This window comes from Diabrotica virgifera, chromosome 3 (genome assembly GCF_917563875.1).
Source record: "Diabrotica virgifera virgifera chromosome 3, PGI_DIABVI_V3a".
NCBI classification, from domain to species: domain Eukaryota; kingdom Metazoa; phylum Arthropoda; class Insecta; order Coleoptera; family Chrysomelidae; genus Diabrotica; species Diabrotica virgifera.
The window spans coordinates 68,408,726-68,428,367 of record NC_065445.1 but is presented as its reverse complement, the minus strand read 5'-3'; the positions used below and the strand labels follow the sequence as shown (position 1 = coordinate 68,428,367).

At 32.8% G+C, this 19,642-nt stretch overlaps 2 protein-coding genes across 2 annotated transcripts in view; one reads left to right on the top strand and one right to left on the bottom strand.

Annotated features, from left to right (window-relative positions):
• The first annotated feature begins 1,543 nt into the window (after window positions 1-1,543).
• LOC126881110 (uncharacterized) overlaps window positions 1,544-19,642 on the top strand; it is a 65,166-nt gene continuing 47,067 nt past the window's right edge. The window contains exon 1 of the mRNA XM_050645155.1: window positions 1,544-1,795. The gene's annotated coding sequence lies outside the window, so the exon portion shown is untranslated. The remainder of the gene's footprint in view (window positions 1,796-19,642) is intronic.
• LOC126882507 (uncharacterized) lies at window positions 6,516-12,351 on the bottom strand. The gene is made up of 2 exons (XM_050647474.1): window positions 12,348-12,351; window positions 6,516-7,411 (listed from the first exon to the last, which is right to left on the bottom strand). The coding sequence occupies exons 1-2, from the start codon at window positions 12,349-12,351 to the stop codon at window positions 6,516-6,518; spliced, it is 900 nt and encodes a 299-aa protein (XP_050503431.1).

Genomic DNA, 19,642 nt, shown 5'->3' with positions numbered 1-19,642 from the left:
ATACGGAGCTCTTAGGAACGTTTTAAAGAGTGACATTCCAAGTAATATGAAGAAAAAAGTTTTCGACCAATGCGTGCTACCGGTGATGACCTATGGTGCAGAACCATTATCGCTCACAAAGAAAAACGCACAAAAACTAAGAGTAGCGCAGAGAAGAATAGAGCGATCAATGATAGGGGCCACTCTGCGAGACAGGATTAGAAGCGAAGATCTACCAGCCAAGACCAAAGTCATAGACGTCATTGAAAGAAGCTGTAACTTATAATGGAAATGGGCTGGACACGTTGCCAGAATGAAGCACGGAAGATGGACTCGCAAACTAGTTGGATGGAGACCAAGAGCCGATAAACGTAGCAGAGCAAGACCACCAACACGATGGCAAGACGACTTACGTAAGACAACAAAAAACTGGATACAGAAAGCACAAGATAGAACACTTTGGAGACAAACAGAGGAGGCCTATGTCCAGAAGTGGATTGAGAGAGGCTGATAATGAATGAATGATGTTTCCACATATCTGCATACGAGTAGCACACATTATACAGGGTGTCCAGAAACTCTACCGACAAACGAAGACTGGAGATTCGTCAGATAATTTTAAGACAATTTAACCCAATTCACCTAGTCCGAAAATGCTTCCTAAGGGAGATAGGGCTCTTTGAAGATGGCGTCATGGAATTAGTTTTGTTTAAATATCTCCAGAACGTTTCTATTTAGAAAAACGAAAACTGGTACACTTATTTATCTTGGAGAGATAAATCAATTACATCAATTACGAATTTCTAGTACCGGTCATAGGCGCCCGTTCTGGGTTGGGTAACGGTTATTTTATCGTATAACTTTTTTATCTTTAACTTCTAAGCATTTTTATACTGGATTAGTAAATTTTAAGGTATTCTAGTACTAAAAGGTACTCTTGCTTTAAGTCGGATGCACCGTTTTCGATAAAAATCAATTTGAATCTTTTTCGTTTGTTGAATTTGAAAAAAAAACTATTTAGAGAAACGAAAACTGGTACGTTTATTTACCTTCCAGAGATAAATCGATTTCCTTAGTTGCGAAAATTTAGTACCGGTCATATGCGTCCGTTTTGGGTAGGTCAATGGTTATTTTATCGCATAACTTTTTTGTCTTTAATTTTTAAGCATTTTTGACACTTGATGATTAAATTATGAGGTATTCTAGTACTAAAAGTTACTATTACTTTAAATCGGTAAAATACACAGTCTTTAAAATCTCTTAAAATCTACAATCACAGAAAAACTAATTCCCAGACGCCATCTTCAAAGAGCTCTAGCTCCCTCAGGAAGCATTTTAGGACTAGGTGGATTAAGTTAAATTGTCTTAAAATTACCTTAAGAATATCCGGTATTCGTTTGTCGGGAAAGTTTCTGGACAGCCTTATACAATCAGTAACATTATCACAAAGTACACAGAAACAAACCCATCAAAGTTCACGTGATTGATGGATTCACGTTTAAAATTTGTTTGAAAACTTGGCAACGTCGATTATTTTCTGACCGGCGTGATCTAACCTTACATAAACCGCATGTATACAACCATTTGTTTTGGTTTCATGTTTCATGACAAGACACGATAATTCATCATTCTTCAGTGCATTTTCGCAGTGATAAAACCAATTTTTGTGAAATGGGAAATGGTTTTTTAAGTTTAATACACACTTTATATTGCGTGTTCTTCGAGTATCTTTAAGACTTTAAAAGGAATAGTATTATTAATTCTTAATTCCTAACTGAACCGGTGCCGATAGCAAGACTGTGATATTTTTTAATAAGTAAGTAGTCTATTATTTTTTTTTTGGACTAAGTCCATACATTTTTCGTTCAGTAATAAAACTATAATGGCCGTTTATATCGCAAAAGTAGTTATACATTGTAAAACACCCTAGTAATGGACGACGGGAACCATGTAGACGGTAGAAATTCTATAATAATTAATTTTAATTTTTACCATTTAACTTTTAACGTTTTAACCATTCATTTGTAGATTTGTATAAGACATAATATGTACCTACATCTTATCACTATATTACTATAAGTACCTATATCTTCACTGATTACGTTTATTTATTTTAGATCAATTTTTTCCTTTTGCTCAGAGCGTAGGCGTAAAATTTCGGACCAATATATTTAAACGCAATCATTTTTTTTTCGAATCCTGAAAAAACTAATAGGTACCTATCTAAATATTTTTGAAAAATTTACACGCAGAATGAAAGATTACCTACATTATTACCGTACCGAGTGCCGAAAGTCCCTCAGAATAAACATAAAGTTTCTTTTGAATGAGATATTTGAAATTAAAAATCACACCCAACGTTCTCTTTTTTTCACCCCTGTAACTTATTAAAATAAAATATTTTAGATTTCAGGGACTGTCGGCCCTCAGTAATAATGTAATCTTTCATTCTGCGTTTAAAATTTTTCAAAAACACTTGTAATAATTAGTGTTCTCAGGATTCCACAAAAATTAATGAATTTAAAAAGTGTTGGCCCGAAATTTTGCGCCTACGCTCTAAGTCTTTGGTTGGAAACTATGTATAGGTTTTTGGAAAAAAATTTGATAAATTTTGTAATGTAGGTAATACCTACATCTTTCTTTTCTATATTATCTGAATTTTTTTTCTTTAAGTTCCGTCTCCCAATGGGAGGTTGGATATCATCATCACTATCTTTACTCTATCTGCCGCTGCTCTGAAAAGTTCTATAGAACTGCATTTAAACCAGTCCCTTAAATACTTCAACCATGACAGTCTCCTTCCTCCTATACTTACTCCTTCGTCGTCTTATCTTTCCGTGTATTATCAGTCTAAGCATTACATATTGCTGTCATGCTGTCCACTCATTACGTGTCCCAGATACTGTAATGATCAAACAACAGAAATAAGGACCAGGATAGAAATAGCAAGAAATGAGTTTGACAAAATGGAAACAATTCTCTACAACAAAGACCTTAGCTTAGAACTGTGAGATGCTACGTGTTCTTGATACTGCAATATGGACTTGAAAGCAGCGCCGGATTAACCATTAGGAGGAGGACTAGGCGGCCGCTAAGGGCCCGCGCACTTGATGCGGCCCGCGTTTCACTCAAATGCATTAATATTGAATTATTTAAGCAGTAATTAAAAAAAAAATGTAAAATGTTAAATAAATCAAATAGGGCTAACGGAGACAAAGAAAAAAGAGAATGGTTAGTTTATGATTTCCAATCAAACCCAGTTTTTTGTTTTATCTTCTTTCAAATATGTCAGGAAAGCACAACCGACTTCAAACCAAAATTAAGCAGTTATCTCCAGCGGAATTTTATATTCCATGTTCTAATCATTCCCTCAATTTGGTAATCAATTTTGCAAGCAAATTTTGCTTAAAAGCTGTTAATTATTTTGGTATGGCTTAAGAACTATTCGTTTTTTTTTTCAATTTCTACCCATCGATGGGTCTTATAGTCCATTCGCTCACGGTAAAATATTGCAAAACCTCCGGATTTTAAAGAACCTTTGATTTTAAAAGAAGAGCTTGGATTGACATGAAAGTTGGCATACACATAGCTAACATGTCAAAGAAAAAAAAGTGATATTATGTCGATGTGTGGTTTTGCTCTGAGGTTAAGTTCACCCCTTCTCGGGGATGAAAAAAATATATGGTCAAAATACTTCCGGAAGTGGATAAACTGACTAATTCTACGCAACTTTTGTTCAATAGAGTTTTTTCACTAAGTCGATAGGTACTTTTAGAGTTATTTGCGAGTGAATATGTTCATTGTTCAACAAAAAAAAAACACGTTTTTAGACGGTTTTACGCAAATAACTTAAAAGTAAGTATTTTATCGAAAAAATGTTCTTAGTAAAAATATAGCATATTATAAAAAAGTGAAAAAAAATGGTGTATGTGTGAAGTTTCTAGACCCAGTAAAAGCAGAGTTGTAACTAATGAAGACTAGGTTCTTATTCGTCAAATTCCAAATCGAATATTTCAACGTGAAATAACCAAAAAATGAAGCAATTTTGAAGTGTATAAAAAAAAGCTTAATTTTTGTATTTTAAAAAAGTTTCTGGCATTAAAAGTAAGCAAGATACGCTCAAAATAAAGTTAATCCCTTTTTTGAGTAAAAAGGTATTATTCGTTATTAATCAAAAATCGGGAAAATTAATCGTTACCGCTTCACATGCTACTTTACTTATGCATTTTTTATATGCTCTGAAAATTTTGTCGGTATAAAGTGCTTATTTATGAGGTAGTAGAAAGGGCTTGAACTTGAACAAGTCACTAATCACGAGTGTATGCAAATTTTGAACAGTCATATCCTAACCAATTTTTGTCTTACAGTAAAACAAAAAATCCAACGTATTTAGAAAAGCAAAACCTATATTTTTTACTCTCGATTTTTGAGTATTTTTGGTATCACTAATAATTTTTAACTTATTTTGAAAAAACACTTTAAAAAAGTGGTAATGAGTTTTCACCGAGAAGTGCTTAATTTTTTGGTTGCTCCAGCTCTGCTTATACTGGATCTACATACTTCATACATACACTATTATTTTTACTTTTGTATACCTACGCTATATTTTTTCTAAGAATATTTTTTCGATAAAATACTTATTTTTTTAGTTATTTGCGAAAAACCGGCTAAAAACGTATTTTTTTTGTTGAAAAATTAACATATTCACTTGCAAGTAACTCGAAAAGTATTGACTTATTGAAAAAACTCTATAGATCAAAAGTTACTTAGATTAAATCAGTTTATCCATTTCTGCACTTATTTTGAACGTGTTTTTTACCCTCGAAGGGGTGGTACTCATCCTTAGGGCAAAATAACACATCAGCACAATATTACTTTTTTTCTTTGACATGTTAGTTGTTAGTTATGTGTACATATACCAAATTTAATGTCAAGCCAAGCGGTTCTTCTATTCGGAGCACAAACCGTGAGTAAATGGACTGCTAATAACAAGTTGTTGCGAAATGTCACTTAAAATACTTAGAATACTAGATGGCATACCATGGATGGTATATATGTTATAGTCAAAGCCCGAATTTCAGGCACTCCTAATGTGTGTCCGCAATTTCTTAAGAGCTCAGTACAGGCACGTACAAGTTTAACCCTCATTAGTGGGCTTAAATACAGAGAGGGTAGGCAAAATGATTTATAATAACGGAATCCAACCTAAAACTGGCAGTTTAAGATGTTTTCGACTAACCCACCTTGTATCTGAAGGAATACAATAGACCTGTAAAAGTTAAATCGGATTATGTAGGTATATTTTGGGTGCAGATGATTGACCAGGGCCGTAGAGTATATAATTAAAACATTTTTTATTTAAACTAAATAAATATATTTTTTAAACGGTAACTACGTAGGTAAATTGTATTTTTGTTTTAATAAAATTTCTATATTTTATTCAAAAATAAACAATTCAAAAATAAAAAGTTACTTGCAATTTGTAAAACATATGTACATTTATTTAATTAATACCTATTTTTAAATTATACAAATTAGTCCAATCATTTGGTAGTTTTACCTGGAAAGTTTTCCGGGAGTTTTGAAAATTGGTAATTTAATGGATTTCGGTACCTTATATGCTACCTTGTATCCTTGCTACCTTGTATCTCCGCCGCCATGTTTAAAAAATGGCGCCTAATAACAGTGTTTTGGGAATATCTTCTTTTTGACGCATTTTACGAAAAAACATTTATGTAAAAAATTAAACTAGAAAAAATTTCCCACAATTTACATAATTTTAATTTTTTCATAAAATTAATCGTATTTGGCGTACGAGCGCTGCAAAATATATTTCAATAGACGTTTTGAAAAAAAAACTCATTGGTAGAGTAAGCGGCGCGTTTTTTTTATTGTGGTTTCCCCTGTAGGCCTAATCCACATATGATGTATTTATTAATTTACAAATTTAGAGCAATCTCCTTCGTTTTGCAGTTCCTGATATACCAGGAACGACTTCGTCCTAAGCATCGATCGAGATATCGCAGACCGAAATTTAGTAGGACATTTTTTCTAGTTTCATTTTGTGCATAAATGATTTTTTCGTAAAATGCGTCGGAAAGGATGTATTCCCAAAAAAACTGTTATTTGGCGCCACATTTTCAATATGGCGGCGCGAGCGGCGGAGATACGACGTAGCAAAGTTGAAATTCAAAAAGGGCATAAAATCCACAAAATAACCAATTTTTAAAACTCCCGGAAAACTTTCCAGGTAACTCACTTTTTTTTTCGACTATATGACTAAACTAAATTACGATTACAAAACTATTCAAATTCAAAATAAACAGGATCATCTTCGGAATCCGAGTCGTCTTGCAGGTTAATAATTATCGGTTGTATCTCTACAGTCGCATCAATTATGTTGTCAAGATCCCACATTTTTTGTTCTTCTTCCATTACATGTCTTACGGCATCTCGCCAGTTTTGTTCTGTAATATGTCCTAAAGACTCATATAACAATTCACGCACAGCTTGTATTTTATATGATGTATTTTTTTCTAGCCACATAACCTTTCATTTTGGGCCCAAATGAGTTTAATTGGATTTATTTCACAGTGGTAGGGTGGAAGTCTAAGGACTGTGATGTTTCGCCTTTCCGCCATTTTGTCAACTACATATTTCTTGTACTTAGATTTGTGTTGCCGGGCAATTTTTAAAAGTTCCGCTTTAACCATTCCATCTTCGTAAGTCAGAGACTTATTCCTCAGGCAGTCAAGGACATCTTGTTTCTTCCACGCAGTCGTTGGAAGTCTTTCTACTAGTCTTGAATGATAAGGTGCATTGTCTAATACTATAATTGAATTTGGTGGTATATGCTCAATCATCTGCTCAAAATACTCTTCGAAAACATCAGCTGTCATCTCCTCGTGATAATCTTTTGTGCTTTTGGATTGAAATTCCAACAAACCGTCCATAAGAAATCCTTTTTCACTGCCAAGGTGAGAAATTATTAATCTACTATCTTTACCAGAGGGTGGGGAAATACTAGTAGACCAACCTTCTATAAACGCTTGCCTGGAGCTTAATATATTTTTATCTGACCAAATTTTTGTTAGAGTATGACCTGCATTTACCCAAGTTTCGTCCTGATAGTAGATTGGCCTTCCTTCAGCCCGGAATTTTCGTATGGATCTTAGATAATGTCTTCTCCAACATATTATCTCTTCGCGGTCAATCAAAACTGATTTTCGGTCTGATTTCTCCCACCGGAAATTTAATTCTTTTAAAACTTCCCACAGTTTGGTTCGTCCGATATTAGGCAAATCAGGATCGTCTTTAACTTCTTGTAAAATTTTGTTAAGGTTGGGTATTTCCTTTTTGAAAAAAAATCCGTGAATTTTCCTTCGAATAATATTTTTGGCAAATTCATTAATTTCAACAGGCTTTTTCCCCTCTTCAAGTGTTCATTTGTGTTTAGGTTAGTTATACCTTGTTTTTTTCTTTCTGATAGGAACCTATATATTGTTAACGCTGCTACGAGCGTCGTGTTGGCACAACTCTCGATTATGTTCCGAACAGTGTTTGTGGGATTCTGAAAAACCAGAGCATCGTGAACGTTCAGAACAATAGTCTTCTCTCTTGGTGAATAGACAGACTTACTGACTGTACGCAATAGCACCGGTGTAAAACTTGATGACGTTGATGATGATGAAGCCATCGCAAGCAATAACAAAAACAAGCACGAACGAAAGGTAAGTATATGTTTGTAGGAATATGGAAAAAAGAATGTGTGTGTACTTTGTACGTACGTATTATATAATTTCAACGAAATAAATAATATACTTAACAGGTTAGTTGTATTTTATTTAAGTATTAAACTAACTTTCTTACCTACCACTTTCAAAAATTTTTTATTAAAACAACCAAAAATTAAAAAAAAAATATGAATCATCCGGGACCTCTCGATCTCTGGTTCAATGCTCTACTAACCAAGCTATCGAGCCCCTTGTAAGTAACCAGTAACGTCTCGGATATAATTACACAACACGGTGACAAATAGATCAAGTGAAGTATAAAAATGTTATACCTAGATATTTTATTATCTTACTACCGACGAAGACAAATCCAAAGACACAAAAATTATAATAAATAATACATTTACTAAAAACACTAATATATTCTTTTAATGACTTATTTGCGCTGATATATACATACCTATCTTGAAAGATTAGCAACGAACTACATACTGTCTGTATGCGCCTGCGCCAGGGAATTAAAAAATTTCACTCACGATCGTAAAGAAGTATAACTTCAAAAACACTACTCACGCACTGCACAAAATTCGCAAAAGAAATTAATATTCGATTAAATGCGGTCAAAAACGTACTAAACAAAAAAATTGTTTTCGTTCCTAATAACACCCTTTCAATTCAAGTTTCGAATATAAACTATAGAGGCGAGGCCAAAGCGCCAAAGACGGTATCTCTATACCTTTCTTCAGCTTCAGGTATGAATTCCAAAGGTATTGGAAGGCTGATTCACATTATAGCTCAGGTCACGGTTCGCTCACGCTCAGCTCAAGGTTCGGTCAACTATTCTTAAGAGGAAAACTGACAGAGCGTGTTGCGACACTATGAGTGAAATAAAAAAATGTAACAGAAAAGGATAAAAACTGAAGACGGAATTCAACCCAACGTGAAAAAGATTAAACGTAAGAATAGATAGAGAAATTTCTGTCAAAATTTGGTATTTATGACCCTTAAAATAACACCAAATGCTAAAATTTATTAGCCTGCGGATAGTGTGGATGTCTTGTCAGCCGAGGGTATGATCAGTGGCGTGGTAATTTTATGGTCAAACTACGTTTTGTTCTAATTTTTATCATTGTGAGAATTAAAAAAACCAACTAATATTTTTATCTCCACCACTGAGAGCAGTCAACTTTTTGGTTGCCTGTATTCTTCGGGACATATTCGGGACATTTTATCACAAAGTGTAAATATTACTAATTTTACCGTCTTGTAGGGTATCTGCGTTCTCTTTCTTTTCCACTATTATATAATATTATATCTCTCTTTGCCGACGTTTAAATTAGGACCCACTTGAATCTCGCTTCAACACGCGCCTCGACCTCGTCGTCAGAATTCCCCATTACACGCATCTTAATCATGCTGTCCGCACTAAACACGACGGTCAAGTTCCGGCCCTTTTTTTTTGACTGCGTGGTTTCTCCGAGAGAATATTTTGATCGTGGCTTGAGCTGACCGTGAGCGGAGCGTGACCTGAGCTATTATGTGAATCAGTGTACTTGTACAGAAGTCAAAATTTTAAGTTTCTTCATAAGTCACGTCTTAATATTAAATAATGTACATTGAAGGTTTAGTATTGAAATATGCAAAGAGATCTCTAAAGATAATCTTATTTACAAAATTTGTAACGGTTAAATTATCAAACATTAGCGTTGAACGTTTTAATTTTTTTTTTTGCTAAGTAAATAATTATTAAAAACGTTATTTTATTCAAAATAGAATATTGATAAACATTTTGATTTTAAACACATTAATAAATACCTCAGGAACCTCCGCCTATGATTTTACGACACTTACGGCCGTTTTATGGCATTGACCCTCATTTCGTGCTCTTAACAAATTGCGAACGGAATTATAGGTTTGACTAGGCAATCCTCAGGTCTGACTGACAATCTTAGTCAAAGCCCGAAATAAAGTTACAGTTTCGGCCTTTGACTAGTCAAACCTAGGAGAGACTAAGTTGGCCAGGCAAAGGTCGAAATTTAATTTTATGAAATCGGGGTTTGACTAGTCAAACCCCGATCAGCTATTAAAATGTCGTATATTGTTAGATTAGGTTTAATAAAACGTCATTTTTTAATTTTAATGTTTTATTATTTTTATATTGTCGTAATTAAAATTACAAAAATAGTGTTTATTCTCACATGTTGAGGCATTATGACATTTAGAGTTGCACAATACGTTAGACCTTTTTACACTTACATAATTTTGAAGAGCATTTCTTGTTGCAGTAGCATTTTATAAAGCCTTGTCCTCCAAATTTAGAATCTTTTGTACTCATTTCTCTTAGAGACAACTTAACGTCTGGACCATCTTCGAAATTAAGAAAATTCTTTTTGCATTCTCTTATTTGATTTCTTGAAACAAGTTTGTTTATTGTTCCATATTTTCATACCAACTCTATATAAACCGTCAATTCTTTTATCTTGTGTGATACTCAATATATTTCGAGCATCTCTTCTGGCTCTATCAAAATTGGGGATAGGTATTGTTACAGTTATTCCGATCGAAATTGGAGGATTTTTTTTTTCATTTAATTGTTTCATAGTATTAGCCTGGGCATGAAGACCTTCAATCACCTTTCCTATATTTATTTTAATCTTTTCTGTCTGTGTAACAATACCTATCCCCAGCTTTTGTATAGCCAAAGGAGATGCTCGAAATATTTTGGGTATCATAAAAGCTAAAACAATTGACGGTTTATATAAAGTTGGTACAAAATACGGAACAATAAACATTTTTTCAAGAAATAAAATAAGATAATGCAAAGAGAATTTTCTTAATTTCGAAGATGTTCCAGATTCTAAATTTGGAGGACAAGGCTTTATAAAATGCTACTGCAATAAGAAATGCTCTTCAAAATTATGTAAGTGTAAAAAAGGTCTAACGTATTGTGCAACTCTAAATGCCATAATGCCTCAACATGTGAGAATAAACACTATTTATTTTATTTTAATTACGAAAATATAAAAATAATAAACATTAAAATTAAAAAATGACGTTTTATTAAACCTAATCTAACAAATTACGACATTTTAATAGCTGATCGGGGTTTGACCAGTCAAACCCCGATTTCAAAAAATTAAATTTCGACCTTTGCCTGACCAGCTTAGTCTCTCCTAGGTTTGACTAGTCAAAGGCCGAAACTGTAATTTATTTCGGGCTTTGACTAAGATCGTCAGTCAGACCTGAGGATTGCCTAGTCAAACCTAGGAGTGCCTGATATTCGGGCTTTGACTATAACATATATACAATAGACGTATACTAGATGGTCAGTTAGATTTGATGCTGTTATAGTAGTACAAAATGTTATAAAGGAAAATGAATAAGTATCAAATAGTTCTTTTAACCATTATGTGGTCCAAAATTTTAGAACATTTTAATGCTTCTAGTTGACATTAAAAAATTTAGTTATCTACAGTTATTTGCAGTTATTTAGGAGACGGCACTTAAGAAGAAGAAGATATTGTAACTTTCTTATTTTTATTGTGTTTATTATTTCGTATTCCTCGTATTCTTTGTCTTTGCCCATTTCTCGCAATACTTCCGTGTTCGTTTTCTTCTGTGTTCATGCTATTTTAGGCATCCTCCTGTAACACCGCATTTCATATGGTGTTCCTGTTCAATGTCTAGCTTTCAAGACCATATTGCAAGATAGTATATCAAAGGTCTTACTCAGCTCTAATCTAAATTCTGGTATTTTTGAATTTTTTAAATATTGTACCTTTACCCTCTGTATCTGTATTAATAAAACTACCGGGATTCCTATACGTCATATTAATTTAAATATGTACATAAATTTAGTAGAAAGTATCGTCATCAGTTTCATAGAAACGTATCATAAAAGTGTGAATCAGATTTAAAAAATTTTGGCTACTAGGTACAAAGTTTAGGTTTTTCTAGTATTTGATTGGATTCCATGGACATATACATTCTATTAGACATTAAGACTCACCAGAAATTAATATACATACATCCTTTTTTTATGAAATGTAGTTTTTAAGTAGGGGAGCAAAGTATGCTAAATGTGCAGTCACTCGAGCGCTTTGGGGACCTATTGGGTTGTAAAGAGTAGGTCCTAAAACCAAAAAAAGTTAAGTAAAGTTTTTCATTTTAGTGGGCGCTTGCCATTTTTTAATTTAATTTTCCATTTCCAACAATCGTTTTTTCCGATTATAACGCCATCTATCCATAATTCGAAAAAATGTTTCGAATAAAAGTTACTTATTTTTACGTAAGGAATCCAAATCTGCAATAAGAAATGAGGGTTCCCATTTAAGATTTTAAAGTAACCCCCCACCCCACCTCCGTGGGGGGTCGTGTTTGGCGCGATTCGATAGATTTTTCAAAATATTGAATAAGTGTGTTTTACAGTTTTTCGATCTGATGTTCATTTCGCGAAATATCGTGGGATTCGTATTTAAAATATTAAATTTACCCCCCACCCCTCTCCGTGGGAAGTCGTGTTTGGTATCATTCGATAGATTTTTAAAAAATATTGAGCACATATTTTTTAGTTTTTCGATCTGTCAATCATTTCGCGAAATATTCGCTTTTTTCTTGTGAAACTTAGGGACTCACCCATTACCTTACGCCCGGCTCAAATCGTCAGATTTTTTAAATATACACTCTTTTGCATGTACTTAACTTACCTTATCTTAATCTGACAATTTCGAGTTTTTTTAAGGATAGATTTTTTTTTTCGGGCCCCCCTTAACGAACTCCCCTGTGTTAAGAGCCAATATATGGTAGAGGTACATGTACAGGGTACCAGGTTTCTCCCCATATGATAATCTGACGCGCTCGAGTAACTGCAAAAATCCCCGCTGGGCTCCCCTACCATAATATAGGTATGTAGGTACCTGATATTTTCATACTTTGCCATAGACAAAAGATAAATATTTGGAAAACTAAGCGAAGTGCACTAAAATATCAAAACAAGAACTATTAAGAAATATTTGTTTTGCTTGTTTATTTGTGTACATTGTTTAAGAAGTTACATTTTACAAATATTTAGATCTGTTAAAAGACGTTTATTGCAACTACAGTTGATTTAACTTTATGACACGTAAAGCATAAATAAATTCACGTGCGATTCACGTGAACACCAGGTAGATGGTATGTTTAGGAGCTTTATAACAGTGTCTGCTCGTACCACTTTAAGAAGGTAGTGCCAGAACTCGGACAGCCGCCAAAATTTTTAGTGACGGATTCAGGATATTGTCAAAAAATATATACTTACAACAAAAACTAAAAACAAACATTGATCAAAACAGTTCCGTAAATTAATTAATAATAAAATCCTCTTAACCTACCACCAGCATTTACTGCTGATAGTGCTTGAAGTTTGTTATTACGATTTAGTCTCTATTTACCAATTTATAAAAATAATACTAATTTTGTTATTACGATTTAGTCTCTATTTACCAATTTATAAAAATAATACTATTTCATTATTCACGCACATAGTCCATGTGGTGAGACCGCTCCCGTCTGAAAAACATTTCCAATTCGGTTTCTCTGCGGATTCATATTCAAAAATGTCCCCTTTAAACAAATCTGAAGGGTGCCGGACGGAATTTTTGGGCAGAAATTGTTTAAACAATTTTTTTAAACAAATACATAAGATCACCTTTAGACTGACAGGTCTAAAGCCAGTCTATTAATAATACATAAATAAAGAAGAATCAATAAGGCCAATGACTAAAAACACCGCTAACTTACATTATTATGCTTCCAATGGCATTTCTCCTTTTTTTTTTTCAAAAAAATATATTGATTTTTTAACCTTAACTTTTTTTATTTTTTATCATAGAAAGTTTAGTAAAAAATAATTTTGTAGATTTTTACAAGATCTATAAGAATCTTAATATTAAATCTTTTTAAAATCCTCACTCGCAAAAAGAGGTGACCTTGAAAGGGTTGGTAAAGGTGGTTTTTGCATGTTATTACAAGTTTAAATTGTCAATAGCTCACGGAATTTTTTGCGTTAGTAAAAGTTTTTGCAAACCAGGTTCTTGGGAATTAAATAAGCTACAATTTCATATGGAATAATTATAAGCCGGTCAAACTTCTAGAGCCTATTAATAACACATAAATAAAGAAGACCAAATAAGGTCAATGACCAATTTTAATTAGGGTGGTGATTAGGGGGTTGCTTCAAATCACTTTTTCGCTGAAAAAAATAGGGACTGACATTTTTTTCATTATAAGTCACTGAATTTTTGAGCTAAATACTTTTTTTTATTTCGGAAGATAGATATTTTTAAATACTTTAAATTAATCTGAACAAGTTATTCTCGAAAAATGCATAGTTTTCCCGTATTTTGACTTTAAAACTACAATATTTAGCATTCGACGAAGAAGAGCTTAAATATAACAAAGTATAGCTCGATTACTCTTGTTCTTAAAGAAAATTAAAAAAAACGGTTTTGTTTATTTTTTCAAAAGGTACATTTTTGTTAAGTAAAGTTGTTTTGATAAAACGAAAACTTTTGGAGTTATTAGGAGAAAACTTATTAAAAGCATTGATTTTTTCGATATCAAACTAACATTTTTGATAGCGAATAAATCGAAAACTGTTAATTTTATAAAAAAAATGTATAGAACGTTTTTTGCTTAGAATGAATGTTTTTACCAACTTTTGCGGTCAAAATATAATAAAAAATTTCCACCCCCGAGATGCGGTGGCAACCACCCCCATGGCAAAAGCGCCTTTCGGCATCATATACAGTCGAACCCGCTTATTAGAATACCGGTTATAGGAATATCCCGGTTAAGTAATAGAAATTTGAGGTCCTGAAACGAGTTTACTAGCCACTAATGATCGGTTATTAGAATATCCCGGTTATACTAATACTTTTGCTTGGCACGAAGGCTATTCCAATATGCGGGTTCGACTGTAGTATAGATTTTGATCCTTTAACTATCCACTACTTATTCTCAAATTTTCAAGCAAATCGATCCATTCTGTAAAAATTGCGAGGTTTTGTCCCATTTTAAGCCTTATTACTTGGACTAAAATGCCCTGGTCTATTCTCCCTTTCGATGTTTTGATATAACCTGTGTTGAATTGAAACTCGGATATTAATTATTTTATGCGAATTCGCTATTATTTGTGTGACTCTACAGGGACCTACTATTGGCACGTTGCGTGACGTCAAAAATAATTACAACTGATAAGTATAGAGAGAAATGAAAACAATTGAATACACAACGGATATTCATGATCCACCCATTGAAATATGGCAGTTGTATACGGGACGGGAAGTTCTTCCAACATACACGCAAAACGCAAAATTCACAAAAATATCCACTAGACATTAATCTACAGGGTAGCGACAAAGTATGGAAACACGGTAATTTCTCTGAAACCGGATTTTTATAGATTTTGGTATTTAAGGGTCTTCTAATGCGGCCGATATTATAGTGATAATTACATTGTTGTCAAATCTTCCGTTTTTTCTGGAAATCTAATGAACTTTCTTATTTCAAATGGAACACCCTATATATATATTTTGGGTTTTGAAGTCCATGAGAAATACTGATTATTTTTCATGTTATATTCCCTATACCTAAATGCCATAATTTCCGAGTTATTGCTACATTTATTAAAAAAAATTTTTTGGACAAATTATAAAAATCAATTTTTTCGGCCCGGGTAGACATTACTTCAGGTTCTTTGGATCATTGGGAATAAAAAAGGTCTTTTGTAATTTTCCTCTAAAGTTAATCGTTTCCGAGTTATAAACAATTTAAAACTGAAAAGATCGAAAAATGACGATTTTCAAGGTTCAAAAACACAAGTAAAAAAATAATTTGTGAAATTACGAAACACCTAAATTGAAGCTCAAACCTTCTTCTATCAGCTCCCTATAAGAATTGTTGGCACTTTTTATTCTAAACATTGTTTTTTTAATTGTCCATGAAGCGCATATGAGAGGACAAGCGATCAAGCTCCATTAACAACTAAAAAACAATGTTTCAAAATGAAATAAGACCAAATTACTTACCGGTAATAATTAAAATAAAGTTTGAGCTTGAATTTAGGCACTTCGTAGTTTCAAACATAATATTGTTGACTTATATATTGTGTTTTTGAACCTAGAAAACCGTCATTTTTCGATTTTTTTCAGTTTGAAATTGTTTATAACTCGGAAACGATTAACTTTAGAGGAAAATTAAAAATCACCTTTTTTGTTCCCAATGATCCAAAGAACCTAAAATAATGTCTACCCGGGCCGAAAAAATTGTTTTTCATAATTTGTTCAAAAATTTTTTTTTAATACAGGTAGCAATAACTCCGAAATTATGGCATATACAGTAGGAAAAATGAAAGAATACCCATGAACGAACATATAAAACACGCTGTATTTTCCTGTCACCGTGTCATACAAAAAATTGGCCAGCGCAAGTATACATGTACTTGCGTTGGGCAATTTTCTTTGTGACACGGTGACAGGAAAATACAGCGTGTTTTATACAGGGTAGCGAGAAAATATGGAAACACGGTGATTTCTCGGAAACCGCTGGAACGATTTTTATAAATTTTGGTGGGTAGGGGTGTTCTAATGCGACCGATATTATAGTGGTAATTACATTGTTGTCTAATCTTCCGTTTTTCTGGAAATCTAATGAACTTTCTTATTTTAAATAGAACACCCTGTATATTTTTTACCTTATGAAGTCCTTCAGAACTACTGATTATTTTCCATGTTATGTTCCCTATACCTAAATGCCATAATTTCGGAGTTATTGCTACATTTATTAAAAAATAAAAAATTTAACAATTTATAAAAATCAATTTTTTCGGCCCAAGTAGACATTATTTTAGGTTCTTTGGATCATTGAGAACAAGAAAGGTCTTTTGTAATTTTCCTCAAAAGTTAATCGTTTCCGAGTAATAAACAATTTAAAACTGAAAAAAATCGATAAATGACGATTTTCAAGTATCAAAAACACAAGTAAAAATTACGAAGTACCTACCTAAATTTAAGGTCAAACCTTTTTCTATCAGATCCCTATAAGAATTTTTGGCATATTTTATTCCAAAACATTGTTTTTTTTTTAATTGTTAATAAAGCTCATATTTATGAGAGGACGGGCTATCGCGCATCATTAACAACTAAAAAATAATGTTTTAGAATGAAATAAGACCAAATCACTTATCGGCATCTGATAAAATAAGGTTTGAGCTTGAATTTAGGCAATTCATTGTTTCAAAAATAATATTTTTACTTATGTTTTTGAACCCAGAAAATCGTCATTTTTCGATTTTTTTCAGTTTTTAATTGTTTATAACTCGGAAAGGATTAACTTTTGAGGAAAATGACAAAAGACCTTTTTTGTTCCCAATAACTCAAAGAACCTAAAATAATATCTACGCGGTTCAAAAAAATAAATTTGTATAATTTGTTAATTTTTTTTTAAATAAATGTAGCAATAACTCCGAAATTATGGCATTTAGGTATGGGGAATGTCACATAAAAAATAATCAGTATTTCTTAAGGACTTCAAAACGCAAAAAAATATACAGGGTGTTCCTTTTAAAATAAGAAAGTTCATTAGATTTCCAAAAAAAAACGGAAGATTTGACAACAATGTAATTACAACTATAATATCTGCCGTATTAGAATACCCTTACCCACCAAACCTTATAACAATCGTTCAAGCGGTTTCCGAGAAATTACCGTGTTTCCATACTTTCTCGCTACCCTGTATGTTCGTTCATGGGTATTCTTTCATTTTTCCGACTGTAGGTATAGGGAATATAACATAATAAATAATCAGTATTTTTTAAGGACTTCAAAACGCAAAAAATATACAGGGTGTTCTATTTGAAATAAGAAAGTTCATTAGATTTCCAGAAAAACGGAAGATTTGACAATGTAATTACCGCTATAATATCGGACTCATTAGAAGACCCTCACCCACCAAAATCTATTAAAATCTTTCTAGCGGTTTTCGAGAATTTACCGTGTTTCCATACTTTGGCGCTACCCTGTATAGAATTAGCTACTATTTAAATGCAATACGAGAACAAAGTAAAAAGCTTGACGGATTCGACCACTACTTGGTGGAAATTCATTTTGTCTAATAATAAAACACTGAAAACTTTTGTTTTCACTATTTCCACAAAATTTATTATAACTCATAGTCACTACAGCTGTTTCGGCAGAGTGCCTTTCTCAAGTGATTTATTTTACTAGGTGTCTCCACTGTAAAATATATAGCTGAATAGATTGAGTTGTTTGTCTCAAGTCGGTCATTCAGAATGATATGCAATCTATATTTTAAATGTGAAAAGCTCTTTTGTGTTCTGCTATGCGTTTGTCAGTTTGACCGACGTAAGTTTTTGGACAGTAACTCTCAAACGGGAATCCATACTTGAAGGGTCGAAACCTCGACCCAGCCTAGCCAAATGCTAGATCCTACTGATCTTAATAAAATCCTCAAGCTGGCAAAACAAAACTCCACGCTCGGATCTGGTTTTATTTTACTTCTTAGCGATTGTAAATGTAAACACTTATTCCGCTAGCGGCCATTTTCAAATGAAATAAATGATTGGATCTTTTTTATTAAATATTGGATTTGTTAAAGAGTCACTAAAAGTTTTTTTTTTAAGATTTTGAGATGTTTAAAAAACACTTTCATTCAGATTATAATAATGTAGGACGCCGTCGAATAATAAATGTAAAACTATTATAGGCCTGGACCCCGCGTACCAAAAAAAGTTGATTAATAGCAAGCTGAAAATTTGTTAATAGCTTAACGGGGTCTAGTCGGACAAACTTTGATGTACAGGAACACTGGAACAGGGGAAGTTTTAATTGTGACACAGGTTAAAAATTTGGAACGTCAGACTACGAAAATGTCCCATGTATTTTGTCGGACAGAACTTCCAATTGATTTGTTACCCTTTCATTAAAGTCTCATGCAAAAATCAGACTGCCACCTATCACCTGTCATAATTCCTGTCATTTGACATGTTCTACGTGTCGGACTTATTAAATTGCCCAGTTGGTGATAAATACTAGTCTGATTTTTGCATGAGAGTTTAATGAAAGGGTAATAGATCAATTGGAAGTTCTGTCCGACAAAATACATGGGACGTTTTCGTAGTCTGACGTTCCAAATTTTGAACCTGTTCCACAATTAAAACTTCCCCTGTTCCAGTCTTTCCGTACATCAAAGTTTGTCCGACTAGACACCGTTAAGCTCTTAACAAATTTTCAGCTTGCTATTAATCAACTTTTTTTTGGTACGCGGGATGCAGGCCTATTATGAAGGATTGAATTTAAAATACGTGAATTAAGGGGGGCGGGGTATGGTTTGGAATCAACATTTCAAGCACATTTTTGTGAATGTTTTTTTTTAACTATGGCAGGAATATTTTATTTTTATTAATTAAATAAGCTTTATTAAATTACATTTTTATTTAATCAAATAAACATATTCAGATAATTCAAAGAATATTCAATAAAAAAATTTAAGGAAAAAAAAAATAGAAAAATAAGCCAACGCGCAACGGTGGCAAATTTTTACACAAACTTAAAAAAAAAGCATTCTGCGGTGGACATTTGAATTCGTTATTGGATCATTTGAAACAAATACTTCAAAAAGATTTTATTAGCTTATGAGTTTCTAGAGGTAATGCTGTCGATTGTTTCGAGTTTTAACGGTTTTTTGCCTTTTTGGTATCACTCAGAAGTCAAAATAAGGAAATTTTGTGTAAAAAGGGTGAAAACCAACATATTTATTATTGTTAAACAAAAATAAGCATAAAACAAAAAACATCTCGACAGCGGTACCTCACGAAATATTTAAAGAAAATCTATGCAAAATTTCATGTGAATCGGTCAAGTATTTTGTGAGTT